The sequence below is a fragment of the Nycticebus coucang genome, chromosome 14 (genome assembly GCF_027406575.1).
Source record: "Nycticebus coucang isolate mNycCou1 chromosome 14, mNycCou1.pri, whole genome shotgun sequence".
Taxonomy (NCBI): domain Eukaryota; kingdom Metazoa; phylum Chordata; class Mammalia; order Primates; family Lorisidae; genus Nycticebus; species Nycticebus coucang.
The window spans coordinates 8,872,241-8,888,386 of NC_069793.1; the positions used below are offsets into that span (position 1 = coordinate 8,872,241).

Consider the following 16,146-nt stretch of genomic DNA (forward strand, 5'->3'; position numbering starts at 1 on the left):
GGTAGGCGGGGTGGGGCCGGAGCAGGCAGGTTGCGCGCGCAGAAGCCAGAGCGTAGGCGGAGCAGTCCAAGATGGCGGCTGCCTTGTTCCGGGCTATTCTGCCCTGCTGGAGAACCGGCGTCCATCCGGTCTGCGGGTTACGGCTGCTGGTGAGAGTCCTGAGTCTTGAGCTGAGGGTAGCAGTGTGGGCCTGAGGCTCATTTGTCCATTGTAACCTTGAAAATTGCATCCCTAGTTGGACCTTAGTTTTCCTGTCTAACTGGGGTAATTTGTCTCAAGTGTAGACACAAGACTGAGAGAAATAGTGGCAGATACTGTGGAGTGCGCTTTGGGAGCAATGTGGGGGTTGGAAGTTGGCTGCAGGATTGAGAGGAACTGCACATCGACAGTCGCCTGATTTTTCGAAGGGGAAACCGTGCCACAGGGTAAGGGCGGTCCCCGAACATTGGCGACACTTGTATGGGCAACGTTTTTGCCCAGAGCTCTCGATATACAGTTCGCTTCATTCTGCTTCCCTGCCCTCCTTGTAACTCCTAACATAACTCCGGGATATCTGTTGCGAGAAGTGTTCAAGAAGGATCTGTAGGCTGGAGGACAGACTCAAGTGACCTAGAGTACATAGTTTATAATTATTTCTCTCTCTCTCTTTTTTTTTTTAGAGACAGAGTCTCACTGTGTCGCTCTGGTTAGAGTGCCCTGGCGTCACACGGCTCACAGCAATCTCCAGCTCCTGGGCTCAGGGCGATTCTCTTGCCTCAAGCCTCCCGAGCAGCTGGGACTACAGGCGCCCACCTATTTTTTTGTTGCAATTTGGCTGGGGCAGGGTTTGAACCTGCCACCCTCGGTATATGGGGCTGACGCCCTACCCACTGAACCACAGGCGCCGCCCTCTCTCTTTTTTTGGACAGTCTCTATTTAACTCTGTCTTTGGCAGAGTCTCTGCTCCTGCTAGAGTGCAGTGGCATTATCGTAGTTCATTACAACCTCAAACTCCTGGGCTGAAGTGATTCTTTTTCTTTTTCAGCCCCACCCCCGTTAGCTGGGACTATAAGGCCTTCTGATTCTTTTTTTTTTTTTTTGTAGAGACAGAGTCTCACTGTACCGCCCTTGGGTAGAGTGCCGTGGCGTCACACGGCTCACAGCAACCTCTAACTCTTGGGCTTACATGATTCTCTTGCCTCAGTCTCCCGAGCAGCTGGGACTACAGGCGCCCGCCACAACGCCCGGCTATTTTTTTTGTTTTTGTTGGAGTTTGGCCGGGGCTGGGTTTGAACCCGCCACCCTCGGCATATGGGGCCGATGCCCTGCTCACTCAGCCACAGGCGCCGCCCAGGCCTGCTGATTCTTAAAATAATAATTTTAAGGAATAATTATTTCTTTTTTTTTGTAGAGACAGTCTCACTTTATGGCCCTCGGTAGAGTGCCGTGGCCTCACACAGCTCACAGCAACCTCCAACTCCTGGGCTTAAGCGATTCTCTTGCCTCAGCCTCCCGAGTAGCTGGGACTACAGGCGTCCGCCACAACGCCCGGCTATTTTTTGGTTGCAGTTCAGCCGGGGCTGGGTTTGAACCCACCACCCTGGGTATATGGGGCCGGCGCCTTACCGACTGAGCCACAGGCGCCTCCCCAGAATAATTATTTCTTTTTTTTTTTATTTTTTTTTTTTGTAGAGGCAGAGTCTCACTTAAATGGCCCTTGGTAGAGTGCCGTGGCATCACACAGCTCACAGCAACCTCCAGCTCCTGGGCTTAAGCGATTCTCTTGCCTCAGCCTCCCGAGTAGCTGGGGCTACAGGTGCCTGCCACAGCACCCGGCTATTTTTTTGTTGCAGTTTGGCCGGGGCTGGGTTTGAACCCGCCACCCTCGGCATATGGGGCCGGCGCCCTACTCACTGAGCCACAGGCGCCGCCCCAGAATAATTATTTCTTAAAGTCAACCTTTCTCTGTTGTAGAAAGGAGGTAATAAAATACCTAACTTGTATCATTACAAGAATTAAGTGAAAACAATGCCTGTAAAGCACTTAGTACCAGTACCAGTGCCTGGCAATGTCTGAGGCCAAAACCTTCCTGATAACGGGAGGGATCCATCACGTGAGTGTGAGTGGAGAATTCTATCATGTTTGCTTCAAGTGCCTAGTCCAGAACTAGAATGTTTCCACAGGATGTTCGGAGGAAATTTAAATATTGACAAATGCCATATTGGCTGTTTTTATGGTTGATTGTTTTTTTTTGGAAATAAACACATACTTCTCATTTGAATCCACATTCTAAGAGAGGCAGGCTGTTCAGCGTGCCTTTGCTGAACATTCCCACCTAACACCCTGGAAGACTAAAGTCTGGTGCTATCCTATGTCAACCTAAATAACAGAGACTTACAAATATATTTATTTGCTAACAGGGTTAAGCTATATATGTATTCAGGAACGTAAAGGAAGCCAAAGGTTTTGAAAGGAAACATGAGGATTACATAAGTGTTTTCAGATGATTATCCTTGGCTACAAGGCTCAATAACAAGGGTGGAACCAGCCCAAGGTTGGACAGGCAGTTGCTGGGCAGATGTCCTCAAAGAAGTATTTTTTGGTGTACAGTTGCTGTGGACTTTGCAAGGTTGTGGTTTTTGGAGTCTTGTGATAGTTCTCCTTATCAGCCATTTGTACATAAGAATCCTCATTTCAAGGCCTTCCCGTTCTATTTGTCAGGAATTTTAAACCCAAGCAACTCCATTTTGATTATAACTTACACACCTACCCCCAGCCTTTTACTTATGCCATTTTCTCTGCCTTAACGGTTTCTTTCTCTACTTAATGAAGTTCCTATCCTGTGTTGCATGTGCTATTGGAGACCTGGTTTTTTGTTTGTTTTGCCTCAGAGCCAGACCCTGGGGCCTCCGGATTGCCCCACCTTTGTGGAGTCTGTGAATGAATACCAGTTTGTAGAGCGCCTGTTACCCCCCACCAGCATCCCAAAACCCCCAAAGCATGAACATTATCCCACCCCCAGTGGCTGGCAGCCTCCCAGAGGTGAGTTCTGTGGTGTGGATGGTTTTAAGGCTGCAGGGAAGCATTCTTCCTGCCTTACCTAAGGTTCTGGATTCCCCAGTGGCTTTGGGGTTTGTGTTGAGATCTTTGGCAGATCTTACCTGTCTCATGCCCATGGAAGGGCCCAGGAGTGAAGCCCTCTGATTCACTGGTACCCAACCACCCACACTACTGTTGGGATGAGAACTTCCCATATGGGGCAAAGTAAAGCACAGAGAGAAAACCCAAGAGCTTGGATCTCCTTTCTTCCCCTAGAAGACTATGTACCATAATTGAGCTTGGGAGTCAGGAAGTCTGGGTTTTAATTTGGCTCTGCTATTCACTAATGATGTGAACTTGAGGTCTTAGTTTCTTCCAACCTCAGTTTCAGCAAAATGAAGGCAATCTGCTCAGTACATAAAGCCCTTAGTGCCAAGCCGAACATATAGTAGGTGTTCCGGCGGTCGTAAATTTCAATCCCTTTGTTACAGAAATTGATTTCAGCCTCCCTGACCCAGTGGAGAAGAGCAAGGGTGTACCCAAAGAGGCAGGGAAGCATGGCCCTGACTTCTTTACTTTTTGAGCACATACTCAGTGCCAGGCTTTGTGCAGGACCTTGGGGTACCAGGATGAACAACTTGGTCCTAACTCTAAACTGAGGGAAAAGGGGATTCCTGATCTGAAATCTGGAGGTGGCTTGTTTTAGTTGAGTGCCCTGACCCTCTGCATGAGAACCCTCTGTGAGGGGAAGGGCTTTGGCTGAGGTGGTATGAGGCCTAGGGAGAGTTGATTTATCACTGTCCCTCCCTGTCACAGACCCACCACCTGACCTGCCCTACTTTGTTCGGCGTTCTCGGATGCACAACATCCCTGTCTACAAGGACATAACACATGGCAACCGCCAGATGACTGTGATCCGGAAAGTGGAGGGAGACATCTGGGTAAGTGTTTGGGTGGGTTGGAGTTTTGACTCTTTGAGGGCTAAAGGGATGGGAGTCCTGTAGAGGGAAAGGACTCTTGGCCAGGCCTCATTTGTCATCTTCTAGGCTCTGAAGAAAGATGTGGAAGATTTTCTGAGCCCATTGCTGGGGAAGACACCCATCACCCAGGTCAATGAGGTGACAGGTACCCTGCGGATTAAGGGCTACTTTGATGAGCAGCTCAAAGTCTGGCTTCTGGAGAAGGGCTTTTGAGACCAGCAGACAGCTTCCATGATAGCATCCAGCAGACTGGTGTTTGGGAGACCTCAAGAGGAGGGAGGTGGGTGTTGGAGCTCCTGGGACAGGGATACAGAGGACAGGGCTAAGGGCCTGTGCGGGGCAGAGTGTGAGGGCTAAAGGGCTTTAGGGTCAGGCTTTGCTTGTGTGAAGGGGTAAACGGGACCCTGTACACACGTGTGAGTGCTGAGAGAGCCACCTAACCAACCAGGAACTAATGTGGGGGAGTGTTAGCTGCTGTTCTCCCCCACTTTGGCTTGTTCCTGCACTGGGGTTCCTTGTGCTCAGCTATTCAGATTCTAGGGGTTGTCCTTGTATGGAAGTAGTAGCCCAATGAAATTTAGGAGATGGTAGTCCAGGCTGACTAGTGTTCCTTCCTTGGCCCTCTAAGGCTCACCGTTGCAAACATTACTGAGCCCTTGCTCTCTAGGCCACACCCAGCTTGGAGAACACAGATTTCTCAGGCCTGGGTCCTGGTGGTCTTTTAAGTTCTAAATGCACTGCCGAACATGGAGCCACAGAGTGCCAACCTCAGCCCCCTGGGATCTTTCTGAGAGATAGGAGGCCCATTCCAAGTCCCTGTTCATTCCAGAGCAGACTTGGGTCTAAAAGAGTTTCCAGCTCCCAGATGTTAAGGGATTAGCTCTGGCTGGCCTGATCACCAGGGAGTGCCTGGGAGCTCCTCAAAGCCCAGCATAGGGCCATCTTCCCCAGCCTGCTAACCTAGAATCAAGGTGGCCTTTTGCCCCTGCCATCCCATCACACCCAACTAGCCTTGACACTTGCCCCGTCCTTGTGGTTACAGGTAAAAGGCCTGATTGCCCACCCTACCACAGCATCAAACTGGCTAAGCTTTCAGATTCTGGCTCTCCTGTTTGAACTGTGACCCAAGGCATTGTATTAAGCTTCTCTGGGGGCTATTTTTCTATCTGTAAAATGGGCACATCTTCCTAATCAATTCATGATCAACATTCTCCCCAAAGATAGTGCTGGGTTACATGAAACCCTCACTCCAGGACATTCCAGGGTATTTTCAAGTCTACAGCCTCAGCAAGGAAATGGAGCCTGACACACTGATGCTATGACAAGCCTCACCAACATTAATGCAAGTTTTTATTTGGCCGTATATACAATTTATTTAAGCTATTAAAATTTGTACAATATTTACAAATTAAATAATTATCTGAAACTGTCTCCAGCAACTCTTGTAACACAAAACTGAGGGGGGAAGACTGGGGTGGGCAGGCAGGCCTTGGCTCCTGTGGTTCCTCCCCAGCCCAGAACCTTTTCTAAACTGGAAAGACCAGGAGCCTAGCACTCCTGCTCCTCCTTCCAGGGGTTAAGCATTCAAATTCAAAAGACAAAATTTAAGCCAAAAGACACTAGTAAGGAATTCCAATTCTAAACTCAAGAAAAGATCTGCAAGTTGAGAAGTGGCCTTCCTTGGGCTCTGCGGTCTGCAGTGGTTAAGGAGCAGGCACACTAGCCTTCAGCCTGGAGTGTGGCTGGGCAGTTGCTGCTGGGTGAGATGGGTCAGTCTCACCTGAGAGAAGCCGCAGGGGAAAGGAGCCCGGGGGAGGGGCAGGGTCCCTCAGTGCTGCCCGCCTGCCCCCCTAATCCTCCAGGCACTCCTTTCCCTGAGTTGTGTGGTTGCCAGTAAGACATGGAAATGCCATAGGGCATAGGGGGCACAGCCACCACTATAAGGGGCTTCTCGGGAGATTAGGGTAAGAAAAGGAAATTGGTACCTGTCTTGCTGAGTGGGCCAGGGAGCAAGTTCCTGGCCTGCCTCCAGCCCCTCTGGAGCCTGTACTTGAGAACGGAAGCTAATACTGTTTGGCACTGCAGTGTGACTCCGCACACACAAGCAGGGATCAGAGGGACTATCCCTTCTCCCAGAAAGGAGTCAGGGGAAGAGGGCTTCTCAAAGGCTCAACTTCCTGCTCTTATGGCCCCAGCTGGGCCCCAGCAGAACACAGCTGAAGAGTTGGAGAGGAAGGCTGGAACTGACCCCTCAAGAGCCCCATGGCTGCCAGGGATTCTGAGGGCTGGAGCCAACTGGGAACTCTGGGCCTCTCTGCAATTAGCCTAAGGGATGCCACCTCCTCTTCCTCAAGAGTTGGGGGTTACTACTCCCTGGTGCAGATAGAGGGAGCTGGCACTTGGTGGCAGGAGGAGTTCCAGCGAGTGCTGCTCAAGAGAGCGAGGGCAGAGGCCGGGCCTGGGCAGTGTCAGTGGGCAACAGGAGACTCCAACTTCTGCAGGCGGCGGCGGCGCAGCTCTGCAGCATCAGGCTCTCCATCCTCGGGCAGCTCCTCGGTGCCCACGGACTCAGGAGCTGTGGACAGAGAGGTCAGAAATAGAATTCAGGGAAGTCCCCTGCTTCACCCCACTAGGGAATGATCACACCTACCTGGAGGCTTTTCGGTTTCAGAGGCTGGTGGGGAGGTTCCTGGGGATGGGATGGTGGCCTCAGAGCTGGGGATGCTGGTGGAGGAGGCAGCAGTGACAACTGGGGGAGCAGTCTCCTCGGTGGGGTTGACTGAAGTGGCAGGGCGAGGGGGCCTGGAAAGAGAAGGGAGGAGAAGTGGACCTGGCCTTGGCATCCTGGGTTGGACAAATTCTTCAGCCCTTGGTGAGCCTTGTAAGACAAGAGTCTAGAACCACGTGCCTCTTTTGACCCAGTGACCATTAGACAGAAGTAGACACGTTGAATGGTGTCACACCTTGGATGGTATGACTCAGTTTAAGGGCTAAGTGCTTCTGTCCCCTAGGTTGTGAACTGCCTGCAGGCAGGGACTATTCCCCTGTTCACTTTTACCATAGGGTGTGAGAATGTTATAAGGTTCCCAAAGTGCTCAAACCTTGGACTCTAGCTGTCATTGCTGGGTGCCAGGCACTATGTACTTAACCACTTAAGAATGAGTTCTCAAGGGGGAGACTTTCGGGGGATATAGGATGAAAAACTCCCCATTGAATACAATGTATTCTATTCAGGTGACAGGTATATTAAAAGCTCCAAATTATCTATGCAATTCAGCCAGGTAACAAAAACCATTAATCTATTTAAATAAAAAATCGCCCTTAAAACTCCTCTATTCTAATGAAGTAATGGAGGTTACAAAACAAGTGAGTGATGGTCTTAGGCCGGGATGGCTCCAAGTGACTCCAATTATTTGCTCCCTCAGATTAGGGGCAGCAATTCACAGTGTTACCAGACCTAAGGATGTTATGTGTTAAACTAATAAAGCACTGTGGATTCTGAATAATTTGCCTTTGTAAAAAATATATAGGGACAAATTTCAAGGCCAGTTCTCTAATAAACATTGTTTCTACCTACATCTAGACTTGCTTTTTGGAATGGGAGGGTAAAAATGCAAGAACTCCCTAAAACCCTGGGGAGGCCTACAAATCAGTGGCCTGAATCAGCAGGTGGCAGGATAGCCAAAGGCCAAGAGCCACTGCTGGGGACCTTTTGGCAGCTTCATTACCCCACTAACCCATCCCACTCCCCACGAAGACGCACCCCAGGGAGGCCAGAACAGTGAGGTACTGGTTTATCTGCAGCATGGCGGCGTCCAGCAGCGTGTGGATATTGCGCAGGCTTTGCAGCCGGGCCTCCAGGTGTTGCCGCTCGTGGCCCTCCAGAGCTCGAAGCTCCTCTGGGGTTAGCCCGGCAAAGCCCGCTGGGGGCACAGGCATTGGGGGGAAGGCTAGAGAAAGGTAGAGCCTCAGTCTGTGCTGCCTGGGCCTGACACCACCCCAGCCTCCAGAACAACCTAGAGAATGGACCAACTTACCAAAGGGTGGAGGCAGAGGCATACCCATCCAGGGAGGAGGGAAAGGGAAACCCGGGGCAGGGCCAGCTTCTGAGGGGGAGCCAGAGCCAGGTGCCGGGGCAGAGGCAGTAGCGCCAGCAGCTGTGGTTGTGGCTGCTCCACTGGGCCGAGAAAGGGCTGCTGAAGTAAGAACATAAGAAATCAGTGACTGGCAGCACCCACAGTTCAGTGGGTAGGGTGCCAGCCACATACACCCCTGCTGGCAGGTTCAAACCCAGCCCGGGCCAGCTAATCAACAATTACAACTGTAACAAAAAAACAGCTGGGCATTGTGGCAGGCACCTGTAATCTCAGCTACTTGGGGGACTGAGACAAGAGAATTGCTTAAGCCCAAGAGTTTGAGGTTGCTGTGAGCTATGATGCCACAGCACTCTACCGAGGATGACATAATAAGACTGTCTTGGGCGGCGCCTATGGCTCAGTGAGTAGGGCGCCAGCCCCATATACCAAGGGTGGCGGGTTCGAAGCTGGCCCTGGCCAAACTGCAACAAAAAAAAAGAAGCCAGGCATTGTGGCAGGTGCCTGTAGTCCCAGCTACTCGAGAGGCTGAGCCAAGAGAATCGCCTAAGCCCAGGAATCAGAGGTTACTGTGAGCTGTGATGCCACGACACTCTAACGAGGTGACAAAGTGAGACTCTGTCTCTAAAAAATAAATAAGACTCTGTCTCAAAAAAAAAAAAAAGCAAGTGACTATTGCTGGCCATCTGGTTCCATCCCTGTCACCTGTTGCAGCACCCAAAAGGCTTACCTGCACTAGTGGATGGAGGGGCCACAGCTTCTCCTGAGTTGGGGGGAGGCGGCACAGGTGGAAAAGGACCCATGGGAGGCCACAGTGGGAACATGCCTGGAGGAAAAGGAGGCAGGAGACCCTGGGGGACTGCACAGAAAAGGACACTGGTGAGAAAAGGGCCAAATTGAGATAGACCCAGATCCCAGGCAGTGGGTTTAGCTACAGACAGCTCTGTCCTTTTCCCACAGGCCCCTGCACTCAGTTCTTGTCACACTAACAGCAAGCATTTTTTTCTTTTCACCCCTCCCCAGCTCTGACTGGGATGCTGGAAGATGGGGACTCTGATTCCCCAGCATCTCCCATACCAAGCCCGGGGCAAGTACCCAATGGTGTGTTGGATGGCTAAGCAAGGGGACACTCACAGTTAGGGGGCTGGGGCAGGAGTGGTGGGGGGTGGGGGGCAGGGGGTGGCCCCTGATCTGCAGGCTCTGGGGGCGGTGGTGACTGGGTTGGTAGTGATGCCCGTAGGACATCCATACGGCAGGTGGGGCAGGTCTGCTGGCGCTGGAACCAGGAACGCAGGCAGCTGGGGGTCAAGACCAGGCAGTGGTCAGCAGGTCCCCAGGGGCCTGCCTGTGGGGCCTGTGCCCTGATGTGCAGGCTTCCTGCGGCCTCTCTTACCTGGTATGGAAAATGTGGTTGCATGGCAGTCTCTTGGCACCAGTCACCATCTCTTCTCGGCAGATGATACAGACATTGTCCATTGCCTGGAGTTCCTCTGGGGTGGCATCTGGATACCTGATTAGGACACAGGGGAGGTGTCAGGTCTAGAGCTAGAAGCAGGGGGACCTAGGGCAGGGCTTGGGAGAGCAGCCAGGACAAGCCTACTCACAGTGTGTTCATGTTGCGGATGGCTCGGCGAGACATGATGGCATCTGTCACAGCTTTCTTGAACTGTCTGAAAGGACAGTCAGTGAAAGCAGGGGGAGAGAGAGGAGGGGTGAGGTTAGGAGGGTAGTGGGACAGGGTTGGGCTTACCTCATGGCCAGGTACATGGGCCGGATAGCAAAGAGTGGGAAGGTGTGCACCTTGATCATGATGGTCATGAAGGCCATGTACAGCAGAACCTTGATGAAGCCTGGGGGAGGGATGCACAGGGGAGCAGGTCACCAGGTCTGGCAGGCAGAGCAGGGAACGTTGGTCCAGGTTAGGTGAGGCCCAGGCTCCACTCACCTGTAAACAGCTCGGTGTAGAGCATGTACACGGCCTTATTGTCCCAGGGGTTCTCACTCTGAAGGTCCACAGAGTGCAGCACATACTTGATGAAGATGGTGAGTACCATTGTCATCAGGATGGCGTACTGGAGAGAGGTGTGGAGGGACAATATAAACACACAGCTCCCACTTGCTGCAGCCACACTCTGTCAACCCAGGCTTCTGTACAGCAGGGTGCAGTGGTACAAGCACCGGCCCTGGACACAGCCAGGGTCCTCCTACTTCCCCGCTCACTCGCTGTGACTTTCACAACTTGCTGAACCTGTTTGCTTGTCTGGACAGAATTAACTGATCCCTTTTTTAACAGTGGTATCTTGCTGATTAAGAGTTGTGGCTGGGTACAGTGGCTCACACCTGTAATTCTAGCACTCTGGGAGGCCGAGGTGGGTGGATTGACTGAGTTCATGGGTTCGAGACCAGCCTGAGCAAGAGTGAGACCCCGTCTCTAAAAATAGCCGGGCATTGTGGTGGGCACCTATAGTCGCAGCTACTCTGGAGGCTGAGGCAAGAGAATCACTTGAGCCCAGGAGTTTGAGGTTGCTATGAGCTATGATGCCACAGCACTCTACCTGGGGTGACAAAGCGACACTGTCTCAAAAAAAGAAAAAGAGATGTGGCTCAGCAGCTCCGCACAGCCTGGCATACAGTAAGCACTCAACAAATACAAGCTGTTGGCCAGGTGTGGTGGCTGCCACCTATAATCCCAGCACTGTGGGAGTCCAAGGCAGGAGGATCACTAGAGCTCAGGAGTTCAAGACCAACCTGAGCAAGAGTAAGACCCTGTCTCTATCAAAAAACAGAAAAATTAGTGTGGTGGTGGATGCCTGTAGTCGCATCTACTGGGGAGGCTGTCGTGAGAGGATCGCTTGAGCCTAGGAGTTTGAGGTTGCTGTGAGCTATGATGACACCACCATGCTCCATCTTAGGAGAAAGAGCAAGACTGTCTCAACCTCCCTCCTCACCCAAAACACAAACATAAACTGTTGTCATGGAACATATTCTTCCTCTGCCACGGATGTGCCTCCCCAGTTTCCCATCAAGCTAATTCCCTCCTGTCCATCAACAGCCAGTTTGGCATCAGTCTTCAGGAAGCTTTCCCTGAGCCCCAGGTTGGGGCACTTCCTCCTTTCCAGCCTCTTTTTGTGCTCTTGCCTGACTGCCTAGGAGTGAGCATGTGGAGGACAGGGGCCAGATCAATGCTCTTTGGTGGCCAGCATGGGGCAAGATGGCAATTGCTCAGGCACATGTGGTACCATATGTAGTGCCAGGCTTGCCCCCAACCTCCCAAGCCAGTCTTACCTCAAAACCAAACACCAGCTGCACAGAAGCCCCACGAGTCAGGATGCTGTGATAGGCATGGCTGACGAAGAGGAAGTCCAGGATACCCAGGAGAAACATGAGAGCTGGGGGGACCCCACAAATGGGGGAGGAGGGGTCAGCCCAGGGCCTGACACCTACTTCCTGCACTAGGACAGCCCCACCCCTAAGCCCACCATGGCCCCAGCCATCTAGTCAGGTGGGCACACTCCACTAAACCTGACCCTCTGGGAACTCCAATTTTGTCTTTGTAGGGGGTCGCTAGGGCTGCCCAAGCTCCAGGTGAGGAGGCAAAGAGCTATGGGCCCAGGCAGCTGAGAAGCCCTGGAGTGGAACAGGACAGAGATGATGCAAATTAACTTCCTAAATTATCTTTCCTGTACAGCTGTGAGCTGTGAGGGCAGCCTGTGCTCTCAGGTCGGGTCCATGGCTAGTGACTTCACGTTCCAGTCTTCCACAGTGCCTCTCCCCCCTTTGGCTCCCTTCCCCCATGAGTCTCACTCACAGACAATGCGGCAGTGAAAGAGCCAGGAGATATTGGGGCTGCGTTCCATCTGAGGCAGAGCAGAGAAGGGGCCTGTCAGGAAGCCTAAGGCTCACCCCACACCCTCAACTCAGCCTTCACTGTCCCACAAGCCTGCCCACCGGCCACCACCTGACTTCTACCTGCTCCAGAGAACCCTCTGACCCAACTCACAAAGTCCACGCGGTCCTCAGCCAGCCAATGGAAACACTTGAGGAAGAGAAGGAGAGTGAAAAGCGCAACAAAGCGGGGGCTGAAGTCATCCCGGAAAACAGTGAAGGCCAGACAAGTTTCAGTGACAGCATACCAGGAACGTTCCAAGAGGTGCTGGGGGGTCAGGCAGGGAATAATATGGAGACATTCTGCTTGCCCTGTGCCCTGCCCCTCACCCTTGGGAATACCAACATCTTACCTCCATCTCTGCAGCTCTCAGTTGCCCAAAGAACACCTTGCCCATCACCTTGCCCAGAAGGAAGACAAGGACAAAGGCTTGGATGTACAGGACCTAGGAGTAGGGAGAGGCTATGGTTTGAAGTCACTTTCTGCTTTCCTCTGCTTGGGGCTCATGGTTCAGGAACCTCCCATCCTCATCACAGTTTATTCAAAGTTAGGCAGCTGGCAGCTACTTAGCTCCTTACCTGACCTCTAGCCCCGCCCTTGTCCCAGGCAGACTCCTCCTTCCCACCCAGGGAGTTCCTCCCTCCTTGAGCCCAGAACTCACAGCCATGCTGGGGCTAGACTTGGTCAAGTACACCACAGTGGGGTAGAACTGGTGTTTGAGGTAGTAGGCATGAGCCACCACGGCCCCTGTCAGCGCTAGGCTGGCCGCCATCATCACTGCGGTGCGGAACATTGCCCTGGTCCAAAGACCTGAATGAGGAAAGAAAACAAAAGAACTCATGCGATGTTCATGCTGTGCAAACCCAGCACAGTGCCTGGCACGGCGTCAATACATGGGAGAAAGAAAAAACAATTGCATTTCACCCTCACAGTCATCAGATCAAGAATAGTACATGCTCCCCCATTTTACAAATAAAACTGAGACTAAAGGGGTTAAGTGATCACACTGGTGCAAGGCCTGGAACCTGGGTCAGTCTTGTTTCAAATCTAGGGCTCCTTTCACGCTGCCTGCCAAATCGCCTCCTCTGGGGAGGCAAAGAGGAAAAGCAGCAACGTTGGAGGAGGGGGGGACTGCCACCGCTGACCTGGAGAGAAGGTGTTGGCGTGGAAGGCTAAAGCAGAAATCTGCTCCAGGCGGAGGGAACGCGGCCTAGGCTAGGAGAAGCTAAAGCGCTGGGGGTCGCAGCCTGGGGAGGTAGGTTACAGCGCCGGTGACAGCTAGTTAGGGTGGGCAGCTCGGACGCGCGCCCCTCGGGAGCGAGCTGGGTACGTCAGCCTGGAACCCTGGCGCCCCCCAACCACCAGGGCAGTGTCAACTCAGGGCACCGGAGAAACGGCCGACCGGCAAGGTGCTGTGGCAGGACAGAGTGGGACCCGGTTGCCTTCACGGGTTGCGCACCTGTGAGCAGCAGGAGTGGCGAGCGTCGCAGACAGGGCCCAGCCTTTAGGAGAGCGGCCGCCCCAGAGCTACAAGTCTACTGCCAGCTGACAGGCCAAAAGCGGGAGTAGGTGCTGGGGGAGCGCGCCGATCCCGTAGACCTCAGGGAGAAAGCCCAGGTCCTGACCCCAACCGCAACCCGGGCAAGACTTCGCCTCACTCACCAGGAGCCCAGCGCCGCGAGCCCGCTCAATCTCCGCGACTGCGGCGACAGCTCGGGTTAACAGCACTCCCCACCCCCTGCAAACCGGAACTTCGGGGGTAAGACACCTCACTTCCGGCGGCGCGGGGCGCGGGGCGCGGTGCGGGTCCTACCAAAGGCAGATCACCCCGCCTCCAGCGTCCTCCCCGTGCCGGAAGTGGTCTCCGCACCTTTTCTGGACTTTGAGCCCACGGGAAGGGGCTGAGCAAGAGACGCGAGTAGCCAGAACAGTATAGGATAACCGGGCGGGGAGAGGAGGAGTTGGAGTCCCCCTGTAAATTAGTCACAGATGGTACGGCCTGGACCGCGGTGTAGACTCAACCTCACTAGTGGGGGACTCTGGTTCGCAAAGCGCCTGGGAGGTGGAGCGTGAGCTCGCCCCACCGCTTGGAGGGGGAGTATGCAAGGGACAGACTTTACAGGCCTAAGGGGAATAAAATGTTTTAGAGTCTCATTTCACGGAGAGTCACAGCAGTTTAACAAAGTATTCTCTGGGAGAACGGTATGCAGAAAACAAAAATTAGCCTTCCTGATAACTCCCTGAGTTGTGTGGGTGTGGATTTGGTCCCGTGGCTGTCACTGATTGGCTGCGATAAAATTACGCGGACCAGTAAGAAAAAGAAACGAAATTTGCTGGCCTATAGAAGGTGAAGAGCAGGTGAGTGGTCGCTAGGAACGGAAGGTTGTGTTGCCTAGGTCTGGATCCTCCCCCAGCTGGCTGGTAGTGGGGAAAATGCAGTCTGTGAGCAGGTGATCCCCGTCTGGCCTCGGGGAACGTTCGTCGCTCCCCGAAAGGGAGGGGCAGCCAGGTGTGCCCAGCACTGAGGAGCAGACCTTTAATTTCTGCTAATTTGGGGACGGGAGTGTTGTATGCAAAGGAATTGACTTCAGCGTCATTCTCCGCACCTGCAGTTTTGTTGGTGTATCGTTTAGCCCTGGACCATAGCTAAGACCCCCTTGGTCGTGGACTGCCCCGTAGTAATTCACTTTGTGTCTGGGTCGCAGCCAGCTCAGTCCACTCATTGAGAAAACGGTGCTGATGCAATCCACTCCTTGCGTTTTCCTCCGTGGTCTTCTCTAACCATCAATCACCAAAAGTTTGTAAACTAGGGGGTGCTAAATCCCCATTTTAAACGTGGAACAAATGAGGTTCAGAGGCTCGGTAAGACCTCTCCTAGAATTGACGCTGGGTCTGCTTGCTTCTAAATTCCCCTGCTGTTGGTCTCAGCACCTTCTCCACCATCTGTTGACCTGAAAAGTTCTTGTGAGGAGTTACGAGCTGACTTCTCCACAAGGCCACCAATGATTTTCTAGTGACTACATCCGATGGTCAGCTTTCAGTCCTTGCCCGACTCAACCTCTCTTTCTTGAAAGTCTCCTCTCCCCGCTTTTCTTTTTTCTCTCTGGTTATGCATCTACCCGCTTCCTCTGCCTATCCCTTTATTTATTCGTTCATTTATTCATTCATTTATTGAGACATAGTCTAACTCCGTGGCCCTGGGTAGAGTGTGATGGCATCATTATAGTTCAGAGCAATCTCAAACTCTAGGGCCCACGTGATCCTCTTGCCTCAGTTTTCCTGTTTTTAGTAGAGGTGGGGTTCTGCTTTTGCTCAGGCTGGTCAAACCCCTGAGTTCAAGCGATCCACCCCGCTCAACCTCCCAGAGTGCTAGGATTGCAGGCATGAGCCACTGCACCTGTCCTTTCCATCCCTTTATTTAAATGTTGATGTCCACGTTGGCCCTTTCTCTTACCTTTTCTGCTGATTTCTTCTGCTCCTGTGGATTCAACCGCCCTCCTGATCCTGATGACATCCATGTCTGATCTCCAGCTGGATCTCTCCTGCTTTTCAGTGTCCCTGTACTCCACCCACATCCCAGCTCTAAAAACCTGGGTATCATGTTCACTGTGTCCCTCTCCATTTGCCCCCACATCAAAACTGGTAATTAAGTTCATTCAATTAGTCTACAATATGTACCAGCTATCTCCTGTTCTAGGGACTTCAGATGTTAGGGAACAATACAAACATCTCTGCCTTTGGGAAGTTTATCCTAGCAGATGTGATAAGCCACAAACCATGGGCATAATGTGAATGAAAAATCTAATGTTGGAAGATAATAAGTGCCACAGGGGAAAAAGTAGAGCAGAATAAAGGAGGTCAGGAATGTAGTGGAGTGCTTGAAGCAGGTTGAAGTATCAGCGAAGATAAGGGGGTAAGCCACCTTGAGAAGGTGACATTTGAGCAAAAACTTGGAAGAAGGTGATGGCATGTGCCAAGTGGATGTCTGGACAAAGAATTGCAGCTAAATAAAGGTGGACTGGCCCCGGTTTGTTGAAGAAGACTGTTGGGCCAGAGTGGAACTAGTAGTAGGAGAGGGGGCCAGGGCCAGATTGTGTTGGCCATTACAGGGATTTTGGCTTTTACCCTAAGTGACAAGGAGGAGCCACTGGAGGGTGCTGAACAGAGG

The 16,146-nt window shown here is 52.4% G+C and overlaps 3 protein-coding genes across 6 annotated transcripts in view; 1 reads left to right on the forward strand and 2 right to left on the reverse strand.

The window, feature by feature from the left end:
• FAU (FAU ubiquitin like and ribosomal protein S30 fusion) overlaps nt 1-16,146 on the reverse strand; it is an 86,548-nt gene that overhangs the window by 1,880 nt on the left and 68,522 nt on the right. The window lies entirely within an intron of this gene.
• Nucleotides 23-5,429, forward strand: MRPL49 (mitochondrial ribosomal protein L49). Its single transcript, XM_053561042.1, has 4 exons — nt 23-149; nt 2,871-3,021; nt 3,835-3,959; nt 4,065-5,429. The coding sequence occupies exons 1-4, from the start codon at nt 72-74 to the stop codon at nt 4,209-4,211; spliced, it is 501 nt and encodes a 166-aa protein (XP_053417017.1). The 5' UTR covers nt 23-71; the 3' UTR covers nt 4,212-5,429.
• Nucleotides 5,336-13,770, reverse strand: SYVN1 (synoviolin 1). Of its 4 annotated transcripts, none has more exons than XM_053561016.1 (16): nt 13,641-13,770; nt 12,640-12,788; nt 12,331-12,423; nt 12,093-12,245; nt 11,901-11,949; nt 11,378-11,481; nt 10,038-10,164; nt 9,843-9,942; nt 9,697-9,762; nt 9,486-9,602; nt 9,227-9,390; nt 8,823-8,918; nt 8,036-8,191; nt 7,762-7,948; nt 6,649-6,800; nt 5,336-6,573 (listed from the first exon to the last, which is right to left on the reverse strand). In XM_053561016.1, the coding sequence occupies exons 2-16, from the start codon at nt 12,769-12,771 to the stop codon at nt 6,467-6,469; spliced, it is 1,803 nt and encodes a 600-aa protein (XP_053416991.1). In that variant the 5' UTR covers nt 12,772-12,788; nt 13,641-13,770; the 3' UTR covers nt 5,336-6,466. The 4 variants fall into 4 exon arrangements, with proteins under 4 accessions (XP_053416991.1, XP_053416988.1, XP_053416989.1 ...); XM_053561013.1 differs by having other exon boundaries at nt 8,823-8,951; XM_053561014.1 differs by having other exon boundaries at nt 8,036-8,194; nt 8,823-8,951; nt 13,641-13,769.

What these genes read in the sequence shown, in the direction of transcription:
- SYVN1 (XM_053561014.1), bottom strand. Translation starts at nt 12,771, where the DNA reads ATGTTCCGCACCGCAGTGATGATGGCGGCCAGCCTAGCGCTGACAGGG. An exon ending in AGTCTAGCCCCAGCATGGCT is followed by an intron (nt 12,424 to 12,639) that starts GTGAGTTCTGGG and finishes CCCTACTCCTAG; the next exon opens with GTCCTGTACATCCAAGCCTT. An exon ending in ATCCGCAACATGAACACACT is followed by an intron (nt 9,603 to 9,696) that starts GTGAGTAGGCTT and finishes TGTCCTAATCAG; the next exon opens with GTATCCAGATGCCACCCCAG.
- MRPL49 (XM_053561042.1), top strand. Translation starts at nt 72, where the DNA reads ATGGCGGCTGCCTTGTTCCGGGCTATTCTGCCCTGCTGGAGAACCGGC. An exon ending in TCTGCGGGTTACGGCTGCTG is followed by an intron (nt 150 to 2,870) that starts GTGAGAGTCCTG and finishes GTTTTGCCTCAG; the next exon opens with AGCCAGACCCTGGGGCCTCC. An exon ending in AAGTGGAGGGAGACATCTGG is followed by an intron (nt 3,960 to 4,064) that starts GTAAGTGTTTGG and finishes GTCATCTTCTAG; the next exon opens with GCTCTGAAGAAAGATGTGGA.